General features: G+C 61.6%; 1 protein-coding gene across 1 annotated transcript in view; it reads left to right on the top strand.

Moving 5' to 3' along the window:
• RFX1 (regulatory factor X1) overlaps positions 1-17,568 on the top strand; it is a 29,678-nt gene extending 12,110 nt beyond the window's left edge. Inside the window, exons 3-21 of the mRNA XM_032396067.1 lie at positions 2,355-2,464; positions 2,687-2,770; positions 3,464-3,571; positions 4,543-4,659; positions 5,782-5,877; positions 7,448-7,542; positions 10,488-10,854; positions 12,402-12,583; positions 13,569-13,688; positions 13,776-13,891; positions 14,118-14,236; positions 14,334-14,443; positions 14,766-14,917; positions 15,001-15,098; positions 16,155-16,304; positions 16,402-16,610; positions 16,982-17,135; positions 17,215-17,260; positions 17,370-17,568. Coding sequence (XP_032251958.1) covers positions 2,355-2,464; positions 2,687-2,770; positions 3,464-3,571; positions 4,543-4,659; positions 5,782-5,877; positions 7,448-7,542; positions 10,488-10,854; positions 12,402-12,583; positions 13,569-13,688; positions 13,776-13,891; positions 14,118-14,236; positions 14,334-14,443; positions 14,766-14,917; positions 15,001-15,098; positions 16,155-16,304; positions 16,402-16,610; positions 16,982-17,135; positions 17,215-17,260; positions 17,370-17,539 — 2,603 coding nt within the window. The 3' untranslated portion in view covers positions 17,540-17,568. The remainder of the gene's footprint in view (positions 1-2,354; positions 2,465-2,686; positions 2,771-3,463; positions 3,572-4,542; positions 4,660-5,781; positions 5,878-7,447; positions 7,543-10,487; positions 10,855-12,401; positions 12,584-13,568; positions 13,689-13,775; positions 13,892-14,117; positions 14,237-14,333; positions 14,444-14,765; positions 14,918-15,000; positions 15,099-16,154; positions 16,305-16,401; positions 16,611-16,981; positions 17,136-17,214; positions 17,261-17,369) is intronic.
• Positions 17,569-18,903: the final 1,335 nt, after the last annotated feature.

Below are 18,903 nucleotides of genomic sequence, written 5' to 3'. Positions count from 1 at the left end.
ACACACACACACACACACACACACACACACACACACACACACACACAGAGCAAGGGCAAGACACGGGTAGACAGGGACACACACACAGGAAGCCTCTCATCCAGACGGTAGACTCTGGAATCTCACCTGCTTATCCTCATGGTACAGCCCGGCATGCCTGGCAGATGTGGGGATCCCGGCCTTGAGGGCCATCCCAGACTGTTTCCTGGGGCTTCCCCATCCCAGGCAGATCCCTGATCTCAGCAGGTCCCCAGGCCTCCCAAATACCAAGGGTCCCACTGACGGAAGGACCAGCCTTGGTGTTTTCATCCGAGCCTCTGGGCCTAGGAGGTAGCTGGGGCCAGCCCCCCACTCACTGCCCACCCTGAACTAGGCAAAACCTGTCCGAGGCTGCCGCAGTTGGGTGCCATTCCTTGGGCTGGGCCTGGCTCCCTGTGTCCCGCAGACACCCAGGTGTGCTGGGGCCCCTCACGTGACTTAGGGCTTTCTCAGGTTTCTCCCCAGGGGCCCATCTCAGTGAGGGCTACCTCCCTCACTGCTCACAGAAGCCTAAGTGGGTGCAAGGGAAGATTCTAGCCAAACGTAGGAAATGGTGTCTCCTGGAATTGGCTGTGGAGGCAGCTGGCCAAGTAGGCCTGAGGTTGTTCCAATGCCTGTCCCACATGTGGCCAATGGGAGGCTTCCCCCAACACCACCTCCCACATCTGGCCACCACTCCCCCTATACCCAGTACATAACACATTCATGAGCTCTGACCCGGACTTGGTCCCTGAGATTCTTGCATCTACCTGGGACTGCCCTTCTGCCCTGGCCAGGCCCCTCTCCCTGTGTCCCCACATAGCTGAGGCCCAGCTCCTCACTTTGGAGGGTGAGGATGCTCTGGTCCTTACGGCGTTCCCATAGACCCTCACCTTACTGTTCACCACTGCCCTTGGGGTGTCAGCCCAAGCATGACCTGAAGCTCTAGATTCCATGCACAATGTGAGGTTTATGTGGGCACAGATAATGGGCCATCATCCTGGCTTGTCAGTTCCCAGCTGGGCAGGTCACTTCCTCTCTCCCAGTCTCTTGCCTTATCCGATAACGGGGGTAATAAAAGTTCCTTCTGTCTCCAGCTACCCAGGAAGACCCTAGCACAGCAGCTGGGGCACTGGAAGCACTCTAGTCACTCCTATTACTCCTTGCCCACCACCCTCCTGTCCTGCCAGGGGACTCCCCAGGAGGTGGCACTGGGACCTTGGCTCCTGGTAGCACATTGGAGGAAGGGCAGGCACATATGCTCCCCACAGCCCCAGCCTGGCCTCTGGAACTGCCGGGAGCAAGCCAGGACACACGGAAGGGGCAGGATGAATGGTGTCCTGGCTGGGGTGGGGGGCCTCCCATCCAGCATCTCTCAGGGACACTTGCCCTCTGTGCCTCTCCCCTTCTCAGCTCCCTTGTTAATCACTCAGTGAGATGTGCATGAAACTTGACCTGTGCCCGCCGATAGCATCTCCGGGTACCAGCCTCCCTCCTGACTTCATAGCAAGGCCCCAGCCCAGAGAAGGCCCTGCTTCGGCCGTGCCTGCTCAGAGGAGAGTGTTTATTCCAAGAGGGCAGCCGGGGAGCTCTGCATCCACCAGGGGGATTAGCTCCCCAAGGTTGCGGGTATAAAGCCGCCCACGCACCCTGCTGTTCCCAAAGAGGTGGGCAAGGAGTGAGGAGTGTGGGGCAGGTTCCCCTAGATAGACGGGGGCAGGAGGGGGGTAGGGGCACCATGTTCTACGATTGCCTCTTCTCGGTTGCCTGTCAGCGTGAGTACCTGCCTGCCCCCCTCCCAGCCCCCTCCTGCCCCCGTCCCACTGAGGACAGGGAAGCTGGGACAGTGGAGAGGGAGGGGGTGCTTGGCCACAGGCTGGCAAGGCCTTCTAGGGTCACTCTTCTGACCACCTTCTATTCCTGGGAAGCCGGGAGTCATCTTGAGGAAGGTGGCCCCAGCACCTTGGTCCTTCTAGGGCTGCTGAGACCCCAGGGTAGGAGGCCAGTTCCACAAATCCTATCTGTTGGGAAAAGGGATCCAGCCCTCCGGGCCTCTGCTGCATCTGCTCCTCAGTCACCCCTTCTGGTCTGGCTTTGGGACGAGGAGAGGTGGGGTGGGGTGGGGCTGCTTCTGCATGTCAAGGATCGTAGGGCCTTATGGCTCACCCCAGTGGGCAGTGTCAGGGCCGGCCAGGAGGCAGGCAGGATTGTTGGAGAGGCCCGGCCCTGTCAGGGATCCGCTTCAGGCTCCACCGTCCATTCTCATGGGCTCGGGCTCAGGCTCAGGGTGGGGGTGGGGACAGCAGGCAGAGCTGACCCAGCGACCCCTCCTCCAGAAGGCGCTATGCGGGCCAGTGAGACTGTATCGGAGGCCAGCCCAGGCTCCACAGCCAGCCAGACCGGAGTCCCCACTCAGGTGGTTCAGCAGGTGCAGGGCACCCAGCAGGTAGGACACACTCCTCCCCCGGGGGCGGGGCGGGAGGGTACACGAGAGGGGCAGCGGTGACTGTGGCCACGGGAACTCGGCCTCCCGTCCTGCCCCGCTGCCAGAGCCGTCTGCTCCCATGTTCTTACCACGCTGTTCACTTCAGCCACCCCTCCACCCACCTGGGCCAGGCCTCCCCGGGGAAGCCGGCGTGGCTCAGGTCCTTACTCCTTGCCCCTACAGCGTCTGCTGGTCCAGACGAGCGTGCAGGCCAAGCCGGGCCACGTGTCACCCCTCCAGCTCACCAACATCCCAGTGCCCCAGCAGGTAAGGCTGCCACACCCGGCCCAGCCCTCACAGCCTCCCCCAGGGGGCACAGCCAACTCCCTGTGGCCTGCTCAGATCTGCCCTCACCAGCAGCAAGGACATAGGCTCCGTCTGGGGGCCTCCCCGCCTGCTGCCTCCAGCGACTGAGACCATGGCAGTCAGGGCCCATCTGGGAAGGACCACCTGCATGAGTTCTCTTAATAGACACAACTGAGGAGTTGCAGTAAGGAAGGTGACTTTCAGGTCCAGCCCGTGTCTCAAAGCAGAGAACCCATGCCAGTTGGGAGCCAGGAGCCCGTAGCCAGCACAGGGACTGAGTGCGTGGCGGTGGTCTGTTCCCCAGAAGGCTGTGGGCAGGGTGGGGGGGCTCAGCACAGAACGGGGCAAAGTCCTGTCAGGCTTCAAGGGCGGGAGCCGATTCCGCGTGGCCTGTGGAGCCAGGCTCCCTGGACGCAGACCCTCGCTCTGCCACTTGCTGGTTCCAGGACCTCGGGCGAGGACTCTGGCCATCCTGAGTCTCTCTGTCACCCTCTGTGAAGTGGGGTTGGTGTCAGTGCTGTACTGGGACTGTTGGGGCAGTTCCGGGAGCTAACAGTGTGGCACTAGGACATCGCCTGGTACGGTGCCAGATGCTCAGGAAAGCCGGGCGGGCTGTTGTGAGTCAACTGTGGTCCTTTTCCCTCCTGGCTCTAGGCTCTCTCCACGCAGCGTCTGGTGGTGCAGAGCACAGCCCCAGGCGGCAAGGGTGGCCAGGTTTCCCTGACGGTGCATGGCCCCCAGCAGGTGCACTCGCCCCCTGAGGTAGGTCGTGGCCCCATCAGCTGCCCTCCCTGAACCTCTCTCCCCAGGTTGGCCATGTACCCCCAGAGTATACTTGGAGGGTCCCTGCCCCCCAAGCCCACTTGCTCCTCCAGAGTCCTTGTTGAGCCCAGGTTGGGTAGCTTGGCTGCCTGATTCATGGCCCCGCTGGCTCCAGGAGGAGGAGGTAGCTTCCCCCCAGGTTGAGATGGGCCTCACAGCTCCACTTCAGGACTCTGTATCCCAGGAAGGAAAGGAGGCCCCCCAGCCCCGCTTAGGGCTGGTAGAGGCTCTTCCTCAGACTACAAGGGTGGGTTCTGGGGACCCGCCCCCCGACACCAACGAGGGTGTTGGAGGCAAGCAGGCCATGGGTGGCTGGGAGCATGGGTGACAGCATCAGGAGCTTGGGGTCAGACCCCAGCTCAGCCGTTCTTCCTGGGGGACTCTGGCCAGGCCCGTGGGGCCTTCTGAGCCCAGTGTTTTCTATGTGTAAAACAGCTAATGATACGAAGTGCCACAGCATGGCCCAGAGCCAACAGGGACCTGTAGCCAGTCTGGGGTCAGTGCCTGGCGCTACCACTCAGCTGTGTGGCCTTGGGACATCCCTTCCCATCTGTGCTTTAGCAACCTCATCTGTTAAGTGGGGATTCCCTCACCTAACCCTCCTCACCTCAGGGCTGCAGTCTCTCTGATTGTGGAGGCAACGGGTGACCTCTGAGCTGAGGCCATCTTCGCTGGGGAGGATGGGTCCCCCGACCAGTACCTCTGGGCCGGATCCCCAGCTTTGCCTGGGAGCGATCGGGGCAGGGACTAGGCATTCGGGTTCATGGGATTCGGCCGGTTACCAACCTAGGAGGTTGAGACCTCTACGGCCTGCCACCCTCCCCAGACAGCTCTTGGGAGAGCCCTCCTGACAAGGGTTCTGTCAGGGCCTGGGTGCCCAGACGACGCCCCCATGTCTCCTTCCCTTGCAGCGGTCGCCGGTGCAGGCCAGCAGCTCCTCCAGCAAGACGGCTGGGGCCCCCACGGGCACAGTGCCACAGCAGCTGCAGGTCCATGGCGTTCAGCAGAGTGTCCCCGTCACCCAAGAGGTGCCAGGCCAAGGCGGGCAGTGGCTGGGGCAAGGGGTCCTGGCCAGGCAGCCTCTGCAGCGTCCTTGACTGTCTGTGGGAGCCAAGCAGATGGGGGTACAGCCTCAGCAGGCCCCCCGGGCCTTTGGCAAGCGCCTCTTCCTCACTCCAGACTCAGCATCCTTGTCTAAATAATGGCTTCTGCCCTGGGAGCCTGGGGGCAGGGTGGTCGGGGCTCCTGGGGGATGAAATCTGGTCCTCACGGGTGGCACCTAACACCGGGCGCTGGACAGGCGCTGAAAACTCTGAGAAACAACCTGGCCTCTTTGGGCCCAGTTGCCTGGAGGAAGCCCCAAGGCCAAGTCCTGGCTTACCCCTAAGGAGCTCAGGGGGAGGCCCAAGCTCCAAATCCATGGCCAGCCTTTGGGAGGGGCAGAGGCTCTTCCTCAGACTACAGGGTGGATTCTGGGGACCCCCAGAGGCTATTGCTCTGAGCTGTCAGTGATGGCAGCTGGAGCAGGTGAAGTGGCAAGGGGTGTCTGCCATCTGGTTGTTATCACTCCAGTTGCGGGGTTCCAAACTCCTTGGAAAACCAGATGAAAGCCATAGACTCTTCCCCTAAAGGAAAGCAGAAACGTCACTCTGAAGGATTCACAGATGTTCCTGCTGCGTACCACAGACCCTCGGACCATCCAGGCCTGGGTTTGAGTTCTAATCCACCACTCAGCACCAGCCCCCCACCCCACCCCAGCGTCTGTCCTTCACTGTGTGCCCTGAGGGTGATATCAGGATCTCCGCAGCACCATGGATGTGGGGGTGTGGGATAACCCATGGAGAGAGCAAGGGGGGACAGCAAGGACTCCCTCACTCAGACCCAAGTTCAGCTTCAGTTCTGACACTTCCTGTTGGCCTCACTTTGATGAGCCTCTGTTCACATGGGTAACTGGGTGCCCAGAGTGAACATAGCAATGAATCTAAAAGGGCGGGCAGGGAAAGCTGCAGAATGGTGGCCTCTTTCTCACCAGGCTGCCCTGACGCTTACATGGGTTTGTGTGGGCATGGGGCCGGGGGGAGACTCGGGGATGGGTGGGCCACCAGGGGCACCACGGTCACCACAGTCTGACCTGCCTTTTCCCTCCTCAGAGATCCGTGGTCCAAGCCACTCCACAGGCGCCCAAAGCCGGCCCCGTGCAGCAGCTCACAGTGCAGGGGCTCCCGCCCGTTCACGTGGCTCAAGAGGTGCGTGCCTCCTCCACCTGCCTCTGGGCAAACTGGGACTGGGCCCGGGCTGGGCTGGGGAGGGGTGCAGGCCCTTCAGGCCGCGGGGAGGGAATGGAGCTGGGGATCCTCAAGGGCCCCAGCCCCGCTCCAGGCTCCACCTGCGGCTGTGGGCTGCAGACTCGGTCTTGGAGCCTTCCCACTTTCCCCACCCCCGGGCGCCTGTCAGTTCAAGGGCCCAGATTTTGCTAAGAGAGGGATCTGGATTCTCCCCTCCCAGAGACACCGGGTGGGAGACCTGTCGGGTTGCTGGTGAGCTCAGTGACCCGGTGGGCTGGGCGGCGGAGGCCTGGCGCCCCGCCCGCGGCCGCCCCCGGTGACCCCCCAGTGTCTCTGTTTGTCCTCCAGAGCTCAGGCAGTCAGTTTCCCGCTAGGAAGGCAGAGCAGCAGGAGCCCCGGCCCACGCCGCCGCCGGAGCCGCCGCCCCGGCCACGCACGCCCGGGCCCCGGCCGAGCGCGCTGGCCCCGGAGCCGCCGCCGCTCCCGCCCGCGTGCAGCGGCGAGGTCCCGCAGCTAGGCAGCCCCGAGCCGCCGCCGCCCCATTACGAGCCGGGCGCCGAGCAGTGGGTGGAGCTGGTGGGCGTGCTGCCCCCGCACCTGCTCCTGCCGCAGCAGAAAGTGGTCTTCGAGCCACTGCCCGGGCTCCCGGCCCGAGCCAGCCCCGACCAGAGGGTCAGGATCCAGAGAGTCCCCCAGGTGCTAGTGTTCGGCACGGCCGCCACGGCCCTCAAAGTAGGTGGCGGACGTACGGGCGGGGGGCATCGGGCGGGCGGGGGCGGGATCCGCCGGCCCCGGCCCGCGCCCGGCCCCGGGCTGCCCGTCAGGCCCTGCAAGCCCTGAAGCCCCCTCCCCCCCACCTCGGCCGGGCCAGTCTGGGGACCCGCCTCTGACCCCACCCCCACCCCCAAGGCGGGTTCCAGGTCCCAGGCTCTGCTCCCACAGACGGGTGGGGGGATGGGGTGGGAAACTCAGGCCCCGCCCCTGAGGCCCTGTCAGTCAGTCCAGGGTCCGTCCCCCAAGCCGGGGCCCCACCCCTGACCTCTGACTCCGCCCCTAACATCCTGTACTTAGTTTCCAGGCCGCGCCCCTGCAGACAGGGATCCTTCCCTCGATGCAGGCTCCACCCGCGAGGCCCTGTTTGTCCGTAGTTTCAGGCTTTAACTTTAGCTTTAGCGACAGCCTTGTCCCAGTGCTGGGCTCTACTTCTGGGGTCCAACGTTCACACCCACAGTAGGACTCTGGGGTCCCTCAGCCCTCCTCACCTCAGGCCCCACTCTTGCTGTCCCCAGCCTAAGCACAGAGTCCTGGCTTCTGACACAGCTTCGCCCGATTCCCAGCCCGGGCCGAGACTGCAGCCCTTGGGCCTCTGACCCCTGGCCCTGTCCAGGATGTGTCCAGAAAGCCCAGAAATGCAACCTTCCAGCCGGGGAGCCAGGCGTCCTTGTGAGCTTGGACAGCCACCGGCCCTTTAGGGACAGAGGCAGAGGAGTGGGCCCACCCTGACCTTCTGTGTGCCCTCCCCCCACACCAGGTGCAGCAGCTCCAGCAGGTGTCTGTCCCACACGTGTACTCCAGCCAAGTGCAGTATGTGGAGGGTGGTGACGCCAGCTACACGGCCAGTGCGATGTGAGTGGGCAGAGGGCTGCGGGAGGGGACGGCAGGTGAGACCTAGGTCTGCCCAGGACCCTGCTAGGACTTGAGGCCTGAGTCCGAGCCCCAAGCAGACCAGCCAGACTTCAAGGCCTCGGGTGGCAGGTGGTGGGTGCTTCCCAAGGATAGCCAGCAGCCTTCTGGCAGGGGCAAAGCAGAGGGGACCCTCACAGCTTGGGAAAGGCATCCCATATCAGTTAGGGCTTTGGAGTCAGATGGGCCTGGTTTTTAGAAAAGGAAAAAGAAAATTGAATTTTTACGAGACAGAATTTTTTAAGTAAGAGGGAATGTTAAACAGTGAAAAGGAGGGCGCCTGGGTGGCTCAGTTGGTTAAGCGACTGCCTTCGGCTCGGGTCATGATCCCGGAGTCCTGGGATCGAGTCCCACATCGGGCTCCCAGCTCAGCGGGGAGCCTGCTTCTCCCTCTGACCCTCTCTCCTCTCATGCTGTCTCTCTCTCTCTCTTTCTCTCAAATAAATAAATAAATAAAATCTTTAAAAAAAAAACAGTGAAAAGGAAACCTTCACTGCCGACCCCAACCCTGCTCCAAAGGGGGTGCTGTGACCTGTTTTGTTTCCTCCCAGAGATACTCTGAGAATAGAAACTACCCCCTTTTTTGTGCAGAAACAGGCAGAGTGTTCTGTCCCTTATTTCTTCCCCCAGCTGTGTATGTTGACGCTCTTGCGAGTTTCTCTGAGCGGCCCCCAGTCACCCTGTTTAACGGCTGCGTGGTGCCCCACTGTGCGGATGGAGCATGGACGACGTAGCCAGTCGTCCTGGGGTGACCCCTGCTCCCTGCTGCGCACACACACACCGGGCAGATGCCACGCCCCAGGCCTGCCCTCGAGCCAGCTCTGGCTCCCTCTTGTCCAGGACCCTCCGCACACCACCTTCCCCCTCCCATTGTCCGTAGTAATAATTCCAGGATTAAGTGATTGTTGTTTTAATTTTTGGAAGTTTTCATTGGTTTTCTTTACATTTGCCTGTTGTTGGTTTTTTTTCTTACATCCCCACCCCTGTCCCATGTGGGCATGATGCTGGGGATTCGCTCCTAGAGCATCTCAGTCCCTGGGTCATGATGCTGTGGCAGATCCCAGGGGGCATGACCTTGGCACCTGAGTCATGGTCCATGGCATCCAGCTACCTCATAGTTCTGTTGATGTATTTCCGGTGCTGCCAGTCTCTTAGCCTTGCAGTTGGCCAGAGTGGGTGGGGAGCACAGAGGGCATTCCGGAAAAGAGTGCGGCCCCCTAGGGCCTCCAGGGGTGTTAGAAGCAGAGCTGAGGCACAAGCCCCGGCCTTGTGGTGCCATGCCGGCTCCTTGTGCCTCCCCCGGTAGCATCTGTCCTTTGCTTCTGTTTGAATTCTTCCCTCCGTGATTAGGATGTGTGATCGCACGTAGCCCATCACTGCCGTCAGATTCTTCCGTCAGATTCTTCCGCCGTGCGACGTCGTTAGCAGCGTTGTGTCTTCTGTCTCTCTCTTGTGGTGGATTTTTACTGGGTTCCCAGCCCTTCGGCAGCCTGGGTTCCCACCCTGGCCAAAGCCACAGGCCCTGCTCCTCTGTCCCTGGCTCTGTCCAGGCCGCGTCCAGAGACGCACACATTCAGTCAGTCATTCAGCAGATAGTTACCGAAGCCACATTTTTGGAGCACATGTCGCATGTGGGGCGCCGGGCCGGGCCGGCTGTGGTCCCTTCCTGGTGTCGCTCCCTGCCACTTACGGTCACGTGGACCAGGGTGCTTCAATCAAGAGCTGCATCTTGGTGTCCATCAGGCAGGGGGCTCACCTCGGTGACCACGCCTCCCGCCATTCCCCCCCACCCCCACCCCCCATCCCTCTCTTTGCTGCCTCCCTCCCCTGCTTCCTTCAGGAGACTTCCAACAGTGCCTTCTGAGGCAGGCCTTGCTTCCTTTTGGGATTTTTAACATTTGATGTTATTTTTAGTCACTAATATGTCAAGAGGGCTCTGAAATCAAAACTGTGCCCCACGATGTCTTGTGCGACACCTGCCACCCTCCATGGGGCTTCCACCGCCACGGAAGCAGACGGACATATGAAATGGGGCCTCATCTCCCCCCTCTTCCGGAAATCCTTACTTTTGTCTGGATCCTTACTTTTCGCCATCCTTACTTTACCCCACCTCTTCCGTTCACCTGACAGAATGTTCTGGAGCTTCTTCTTTGGCAGGACCTTCCTCTTTCTCTGTCACCCGTCCATAGGATCCTGTCACCTTTCACTTAACATTCCTCTAAAGATGGCCCCATTTTCCCTCTCTTGCGACGACTTCAGCCTCACGCCTGCATCCTCTGACTCAGGTCCTGGGATGGCCTGAGAAGGCTGCAGGGCACGATATGTCGCTGCCTCAAAGGGACATGCCTCTGCACTCCAAAAGTCATCGCTGAGTGGCTCCCCGGGGGGCCACTGGATGCAGAAATAGAAACCCCCCTCCCCTTCTCCAGCACCCTCTTCCTGCCTCATTTACCACCTGGGCACGGCCCACCTTCTGCAGTGCCCTTGCTTCTCCTCTGGCTTCCCCACCACCACGTTAACCCCCGGGCAGGGCCTCCTCTGTCTTACCCACCGCTGGCTCTGCAGTGCCTAGAACAGTGTCCAGCATCAGTAGGTACTCAGTCTTTTTTTCTTGGATTGACTGAAGCGTGGGGCCTGTTCCGAGTGACCTCGCCGCTCCGTCTTGGCTTCTTCCCATCTGACATGTGGACTCCCATGCCAGGGGCCACTTGGACGATTAAATGAGAAATTGTGCCGCACCAGGCCCTGGGGAGGGGGGGTGCCTGGTCCCGCATAGCTGGCTGACTGTTGGCTGCCCCGGGGCTGCCGCTCCCCCCCCCCCCCCCCCCGCAGGAGCCCCCTCCGTCGGACCCCTGGCCCTCTGACTCCTCCCTCTGCTTCTGTCCCAGCCGCTCCAGTACCTACCCCTACCCGGAGACGCCGCTGTACACCCAGACCGCGGGCGCCAGCTACTACGAGGCCGCGGGCACCGCCGCCCAGGTCAGCACGCCCGCCACCTCCCAGGCGGTGGCCAGCAGCGGCTCCGTGCCCATGTACGTGTCCGGCGGCCAGGTGGTCGGCAGCTCCACCAGCAGCGGGGCTGGGGCCAGCAACAGCGGCGGCGGCGGCGGCGGCGGCGGGGGCGGCGGCGGCGGCGGCGGGGGGGGCGGCGGCGGCGGCGGCGGCGGAGCGGGCACCTATGTGATCCAGGGCGGCTACATGCTGGGCAGTGCCAGCCAGTCCTACTCCCACACCACCCGTGCCTCGCCAGCCACTGTAAGTACCACCTCGGGCCCCAGCAGAGGCCCGCAGTGGGAGGAGGGGAGCTGAGGGGGGAGGAGGGGAGGGCGGTGGGGGGGGCGTGGTCAGTCGCCACCATCAGCCACCGTAACCGTGGCACCAGAGTCCTCAGATGCAGATATTCTGGGATCAGATCCTCGCTGGGTAGCCTCAGACAAGTTACTCAGCCTCTCTGGGCCTCAGCTCACATGCATGAAGCTGTTAGAGCAGTGCCCCAAGGGGCTTGTCTCCTGTGACTGTATAAAACTGAGGATGGTGGGTATGGAGCAAGGGGTGGGAGAGGCGGGCACCAGCATGGGGGGAGCTGCCCTGAGCAAGGTTCTTTGTGCATCCGGAAGGCAGCGAGATGACCTCTCTCTGCCCAGACATGGGCTGTATGCAGTCGCTTGGGGAGGGCCCCTCGCTGGCTCTGTGACTGTGGATGGGTCAGGGCTGGGTGGTCCCGTGGCGGTCCTTGTCCTCTTGGAGCTTGGGGTCTGGGGTGATTTTAACTACCGCCCTTTGACCTAGGAACACATCCTGGACTACGTAATCAAGACAGAAGCTTTCTCGGAAAGCAGGCAGACCCTCCCTTATACACCCATGCAGCCCGGCTTCTAGTCTATTTTTTTAAATGCTGGCTGTGACCCACCTAACTGATTTCATGACCCCGTAACGCGTCCTTACCCGAAGTTTGCAAACATGGTTCACTAGAACAGTGCTGTGCTGTAGAACATTTTCCAGTGATGGAAATATTCCGTCTGTGCTGTTCAATATAGAGGCCTCTGGCCACGTGTGGCTAGTGAGCACCTAAAATGTGGCTGGAGTCACCAAGGAACTGAGTTGCGTTTGTTTTTCTTTCTTTCTTTTTTTTTTTAGAGACAGCGAGAGAGGGAACACAAGCAGGGGGGTGGGAGAGGGAGAGCAGGTGCCCGCGTTTGTTTTTCTTTAAACTATTTTGATATCATCATAGATTCATAGGAAGTTGCAAAAATAGTACAGGGAGATCCTATGGCCGCCCCCCCCCCCAACCCGGTTACCCCATTGCAGTACAGTCTCGAACCAGGAAACTGGGTTTGCTACGGTGTGGCTGTCTACTTACATCTTTTTATCACGGGTATGCATTTGGGAAACCACCACTACGGTCAAGATGCAGAACTGTTCCATTGCCTCAAAGATCGCCCTCCTGCTCCGCCTTCATAGTAACCTCCGCCCTGCTCCCTCCCCGCATCCCTAACCCCCAGCAACCATGAATCCGCTCTCCTTTTCTATAATGCTGTCATTCTGAGAATGTTCTATGAATCATCCTCCACATGACCTTTTGACATTGGCTTCTTCCATTCAGTATAAATTAAATAGCTGTATGTGGTTGGTGGCAACTCCACTGGACAGTGCAGTTCTAGAGAATTCCATGAGGTTTAGTCCCATCCCCCCTGCCGTGCTGTCAGGATCACAGTCGGAAAGAGGTACAGAGAGCCCTTCGCAGGGAGCCTCCGAGAAACTGCAGTGACCCTTGGTGCTGTCTGTCCCTGGCGCGGCTGCAGGTTCAGTGGCTCCTGGACAACTACGAAACAGCAGAGGGGGTGAGCCTGCCGCGGAGCACGCTCTACTGTCACTACCTGCTGCACTGCCAGGAGCAGAAGCTGGAGCCCGTCAACGCCGCCTCCTTCGGCAAGCTCATCCGCTCTGTCTTCATGGGCCTGCGCACCCGGCGGCTTGGCACCAGGTGGGCCGCCCACCCCCTGAAGCCACAAGGCCCGCCCCCACCCCAAGTTCTCCAGGGCCGTGACTCACTCTGCTCTAGCCCCACTGGCCCCTGCCTCTGACACGCACGCACACCCACCCCGGGGCCTTTGCGCGAGCTCTGCCTTCTCTTTCCTGCGCTTTTCCCCGGTTCCTTACTCCAATGCCCCCTGGCCCCCTTAACCGAAACTGAAGCCTTCCCACCTGCCACCTCCCTGACACTCCCCACCACCCCCTTCCCTGCTTGCTTTCCCTCCTTACCGCGGAGCACCGTCCCACATGCCTTTTGTGTTGCTTCTCTTGTTGCTGATCTGGCTTCCAGTGCCGAGATGCACATACCTTGAGAGTGCGGGAGCTGCACCCTGTTGGTGCTTTAATCAGCGCCTTCAAGTCTGAATTCATGTGGGAAGGAACAAGGGGCCCTCCCCTGAACCCACCCTTCCCTTCTTCTCCTTTGCAACCCTCACACCTCCCTGGGGTGAGCCCTGCTCCTCTCTCGGGTCCAGTTCCCGGCTTAAGTGTCCCCTCATTCACTTACACATGCATAACCCGTGGGCAAAGTACTGCGTCTGTCTGTGCCACAGTTTCTTCCTCTGTCCCCGGAGGGTGCCAGGAGCACCCTTCATAGGACGGGGATAAGGAACATGGGCATTTGCATATGCTAAGTGCTCAGAACGGGGCCTGGCAAGTTGTTACAACTAGTAGTCAACAAGTACTTGCTGATTCCTGCCCCATGCTAGGATCGGAGGTCAAGGAGTGCCCCAGACGCTGGCCCTGTCTTCTCAGAACTCAGTTGGCACCCACAGCCCCTGCCCTTCCCCAGCACAGCACCCCCTGGCTCCGTGGAACATGGGTCTTGCCCCAGGCTGCTTGGCCTCCAGGCAGGGGGAAGCAGGGGTGATGTGAAGGTCCCCAGTGGACAACTGGAGGCCCCCCAGCCCAGCTCTCAGCCTCTGCCTCCCTCTCAGGGGCAACTCCAAATACCACTACTACGGCCTGCGCATCAAAGCCAGCTCGCCCCTGCTGCGGCTGATGGAGGACCAGCAGCACATGGCCATGCGGGGCCAGCCCTTCTCGCAGAAGCAGAGGTAGGAGGATGAGGCCGGACCCTGTGCTGGCGGGCGGGGAGGGGCGTGCCGGCCTGTCTCAGTGCCCCAACCCCACCCCTTCTCCAGGCTCAAGCCCATCCAGAAGATGGAGGGCATGACCAACGGTGTGGCCGTGGGGCCACAGCAGGCCACCGGGCTGTCCGACATCAGCGCCCAGGTCCAGCAGTACCAGCAGTTCCTGGGTGAGAGCGCCCTGGCCCATGGGGCGGCGTCCGGGCCGGGGTCTGAGGCCTCTGGAGAGCGTGCAGGTGCTTCCATCTGCCTTCCCAGAGCCTCCTCATTCCCCACTGCCCAGGGCGGACCCCCGCGTGGGAGGAAAGTGCTGACAACTTGATAACCAGGGAGAGCCTTGAGGGGGGCAGGCAGGTGGAGGATAAAGGGCCTCATGGTATCCCCTCCTGCCTCCAGATGCCTCGAGGAGTCTCCCTGACTTCTCAGAGCTTGACCTCCAGGGCAAAGTGCTCCCCGAGGGCATCGGGCCCGGGGATATCAAGGCCTTTCAGGTCCTGTACCGGGAACACTGTGAGGTAGGGCGGCTGGGTGAGTGGGCAGGGGCGAGGGAAAGCCATGCTGCCCGCCCCCTCCCCCCCCGCCACGTCCCTGAGCATCCAGCCTCCCCAACAGGCCATTGTCGACGTCATGGTGAACCTGCAGTTCACCCTGGTGGAGACGCTGTGGAAAACCTTCTGGAGGTACAACCTCAGCCAGCCCAACGAGGCGCCTCCGCTGGCTGTGTGAGTCGCTGGGGGGGGGGGGGATGGGGAGGAGGGAAAGGGGGGCGGGCACGGTGAGAGTCAGCGCCCGGGGCTGGGGTAGCCAGACCTCGGACCTCAGGTGGGAGGGCGGTATCTGCCTGAGCCCTGCAGTTTGTGGGGTGCCGATGACCTCCTGACCCGCACTTCAGTGCTCATGTATCAGTCCGACACTCAGTGCATGGGATAGCACGCCTCGCTAAGCCATTTCCTCCCGGCAGCAGGCGTATAAGCTCCCCGTCTGACCCCGGGGGCGTCAGGGCTCGTGTCAGCCTGACCTCGGGGTTGGGGCGGGTGTGCACAGGCACGACGAGGCTGAGAAGCGGCTGCCCAAGGCCAGCCTGGTGCTCCTCTCCAAGTTTGAGCCAGTGCTGCAGTGGACCAAGCACTGTGACAACGTGCTGTACCAGGGCCTGGTGGAGATCCTCATCCCCGACGTGCTGCGGCCCATCCCCAGTGAGTGCAGGACGGCCGCCCCGCCGCTGCCCCCCCCATCTCCCCCCACCACAGTCCCGATCAGCCCCTGCTGCCGCCCGCAGGTGCCTTGACCCAAGCGATCCGGAACTTTGCCAAGAGCCTGGAGAGCTGGCTCACCCACGCTATGGTGAACATCCCTGAGGAGATGCTGCGTGTGAAGGTGAGGGTGTGACGGGGCTTCTGGGCATGGGCTCACGGGGAGGGCGCTGAGCGGCCAGCCTGGGTGCACAGCCCACATCCTGCCACCCGGCTGTGGGACTGCGGGCTGGGGCCCTTGGGCTCCTCTCCCTGATAGAGGCCATGGGATCTGTCCCCACGCGTGTCCCTCAGAGTGAGCTTTGGGTATTGCCTTCACAAACCGGCTTCCTCAGGTGCCCACTTCTGAAACACAACCCCTCTGTGGTGTTTTTGTACACAATACGATATCTGAAAAAATAAAAAAACCAAACGCAACTTGAAGTAGTTCTCTTCGGACAGCTGAAGCAAAAAAAAAAAAAAAAAAAAGCAACATTTATAAGGGAACAGAATAATAGCCCTCTTCATCAATGCTGCATATTCACTAACTACTCTGATGTGAGGAAGTAGATGTGATGTGCTTGCTCTTGAGCAAAAAAAGAAAAGGAAGAAAAATAAATAAAAATAAAAGGAAGAAAAGGGGGTTTTCATTGTCCTTAAAATGTCAAGGAGACAGTTATATGGAACTGGGCATCTGAAGCATTACTCCTGGGTGCACTGGACAGGGGATGAGGAGTGGAGAGGTGGAAAGAGTAGAAGCTGGATCCAATGAAAAACATGAATAACTGTATTCATTCATTCGGCACGCATTTACTGAGCGTCTACGGTGTGCTAGCATGGCTCTCCATGCTGGGAGCACAGCAGTGACCAAGATGGACAACACCCCACCTTCCCTAACCTGACATTCTAGCCAGTGCCCTCTGAGAATTTCTCTTGTGTCCTTTCATTAAAAATAATAATAATGCTGGTCACACACATTATATTGATTTTTGTTTTTTTTTTTGCCCCGTACTTTGGGTGTCCACCCGAAGTTTGAAAATCCCGACCCCTTGATCTCCCAACAAAAGCAACGAGGTACATCCCTCCCTTTTAGGAGAAGGAAAGGCTCAGAGAAGTTGCCGCGGATGGGGCAGGGGATGGGGGGAGGGGGGATCGCACCGTCCACGCGCACATCCGCCACCTGCCACATCCGGCCCCGCAGGTGGCAGCGGCCGGCGCCTTCGCGCAGACGCTGCGACGCTACACGTCGCTCAACCACTTGGCGCAGGCGGCGCGGGCCGTGCTGCAGAACACGGCGCAGATCAACCAGATGCTGAGCGACCTCAACCGCGTGGACTTCGCCAACGTGCAGGTGAGCGCGGGGCGGGGCCGGCGAGCGCGGCGCGGGTGAGGGCAGCGCGGCCCCGGGGCGGCGGCTGAGCCGCGGGCACTTGCCGGCCGTCCTCCAGGAGCAGGCCTCGTGGGTGTGCCGCTGCGAGGACCGCGTGGTGCAGCGGCTGGAGCAGGACTTCAAGGTGACCCTGCAGCAGCAGAACTCACTGGAGCAGTGGGCGGCCTGGCTGGACGGCGTCGTGAGCCAGGTGCTCAAGCCCTACCAGGGCAGCGCCGGCTTCCCCAAGGCCGCCAAGCTCTTCCTCCTCAAGTGGTCCTTCTACAGGTGCGCTCTGGCTCCGCCTCCGGGAAGGGGCGGGGCGGCCCCTTCTGGGGGCGGGGCATCGGGACGGCTCCTCCTCTCCGGGGGGCCGGCCAAAATGGGATCGGGGAGGCCCCGCCTCCTCGCAGGATTTGGGACCAGAGAAGATCCCGCTTCCTCGGGGCTCGGGTTCCCTTTCACCAGGGCGGAGGTCCCTGTTGGCGGTGGGCAGGGTGAGGACCCTATGCTCTCACTGTTGGACGCACTTGGGGAAGCCGGGGCGGGGCCGGACCGGGGTAGCAGGGCTAGCTGGCGCGTGGGGGGTCGTTGAGGCACGGAAGGCTGGCGAGGGGCGGCACCGCGCCTGATGGCCTCCGTTCCGCCGCCGCCCACAGCTCCATGGTGATCCGGGACCTGACCCTGCGCAGCGCTGCCAGCTTTGGTTCTTTCCACCTCATCCGGCTGCTCTACGACGAGTACATGTACTACCTGATCGAGCACCGCGTGGCCCAGGCCAAGGGCGAGACCCCAATCGCCGTCATGGGCGAGGTGCGCGCGGCGGGGCGCTGAGGGCGCGGGCGGGGCGCCCCTCGGCGGGACCCTCACCCCTTGTCTTGCCTCCTTGCAGTTCGCCAACCTAACCACCTCGCTGAACCCCCTTGACCCGGACAAAGGTAGGCGGGGCGTGTCCCCTAGCGTGGGCCCGAGTCCCAGGAGCGGCAGACGGGGCGGGGGGGATGGAGGAGACGGCACGCTGAGTCGGGCCTGCTCTGTGTGCCCCAGACGAGGAGGAGGAAGAGGAGGAGGAGAGCGAGGACGAGCTGCCGCAGGACATCTCGCTGGCGGCCGGCGGCGAGTCGCCCGCGCTGGGCCCTGACGCCCTGGAGCCGCCGGCCAAGCTGGCACGGACAGACGCGCGTGGCCTCTTCGTGCAGGCGCTGCCCTCCAGCTAAGGCCGCGGCCTCCCCCGCCCCGCCCGCCCGCCCCCGCCGCCCGCCCCCGCCAGGGTCCCTCACAGCTTCTGTGGCTTCGCTGTCACCGTTCCAGCCTCGGGCCGGGAGGGGGCCGCCAAGACAGGGAAGGCTAGGGGGTCCCTGCCCGCAGTGGGGCCGGCACAATCACAGGGCCGGGCGGAGCCGCAGCTGCAAACTGACACAAAAGACGTGCCTTAAGGAACCCGCCGCCGTGCCCAGGTGCCCCGTGGGACAGCCAGCTAGGCTCCTTGGCCCCGAAGGCCTCAGCATCTCCCTCCCCCAGCCCCACCCTCCCGCCACCCCAGGGGGCAGGCAGGCAGGCCCCCCTCCCCTGTGGAACTGTTAACTTATTCAGCTCGCTGGCTTTGCACAGTCTGTCCCGGGCCCAGCCCTGAGCCCCAGGTGGGCACAGGTGGGCATCACCTGGGGACCCCCACTGTCAGCAGCAGCCCCGGGACCCCTCCCCCAGCAACCCCACCGCTCCCCACTCCTTGGTATAAGTGCAATTAAAGCCGTGGGTGTCGCATCTTCTCCAGAGCTGGGCCCTCCCTTGCCCCGCAGCCCTCCAGGAGGGCACTGTCCCGGCCTGGTTGGGGGGAGGGTGGCCGGGGGCACCGCCTCCAGCTTCCAAAGAGCAGCAGGCCGGGCTGGGCGTGGGAGCCCAGAGGGGCCTGCTGCTGGCAGTGGGGCCCGGAAGTGCCCGCGCCTGTCCCGGCCCCGGCTGGGGGCTCGGCTCCCTCAGATCCAAGACCCCGGCGTCCCAGGCCACCCGCCTCTGGTTTGTAATGGAACCTCTGTGCTCCTTCTCTCCCGGGAGACTGTGCTTCTCCTCCGTGCAGTGCGACCCGCCCCCCACATGACTATTGTGCGATTTGTGAGCCGCCTGAGCGGAGTTGGTAACTTGTTGGTTTTTTTCCAACCATCATGGCCTTATCTGTTCCGGTTTTCTCAGTGTCTTCAACCTGTGAGATAGATGTTTATGGCAAAAAGCAAAAAAAAAAAAAAAAGACAAAAAAAAGACAAAAAAGATCTGACCTATTGTATAAAAATCACTATTTTGTGTGCTCCGCGTGCTACAGCTTTTGGGGTGGCCCCCCCACGTCCCCTCCCCACTCCCTCGGGGCCCCCCCCTCCTGGCCGTGAAAGTGTCCACGCGTGTGGTAGTCTAGTGTGCCGAGCTGTTTTCTACCTTTTTGTAGTCTTTCTTAAAACACAATAAATTCCGCTGTGCTATGTGGCTGCTGCTGAGTCGCGGGGCCCTGGGGCCGGGGCTCCGACTGGGCCCCGAGCGGCAGTAAGGGGAATTCAGGGAGGTTCAGAAATAAAACATTTATTACATGAAG

Source organism: Phoca vitulina, unplaced genomic scaffold, assembly GCF_004348235.1.
Source record: "Phoca vitulina isolate PV1807 unplaced genomic scaffold, GSC_HSeal_1.0 scaffold89, whole genome shotgun sequence".
NCBI classification, from domain to species: domain Eukaryota; kingdom Metazoa; phylum Chordata; class Mammalia; order Carnivora; family Phocidae; genus Phoca; species Phoca vitulina.
The sequence above is the reverse complement of the archived record's forward strand: the minus strand, read 5'-3'. Positions and strand labels throughout refer to the sequence as shown.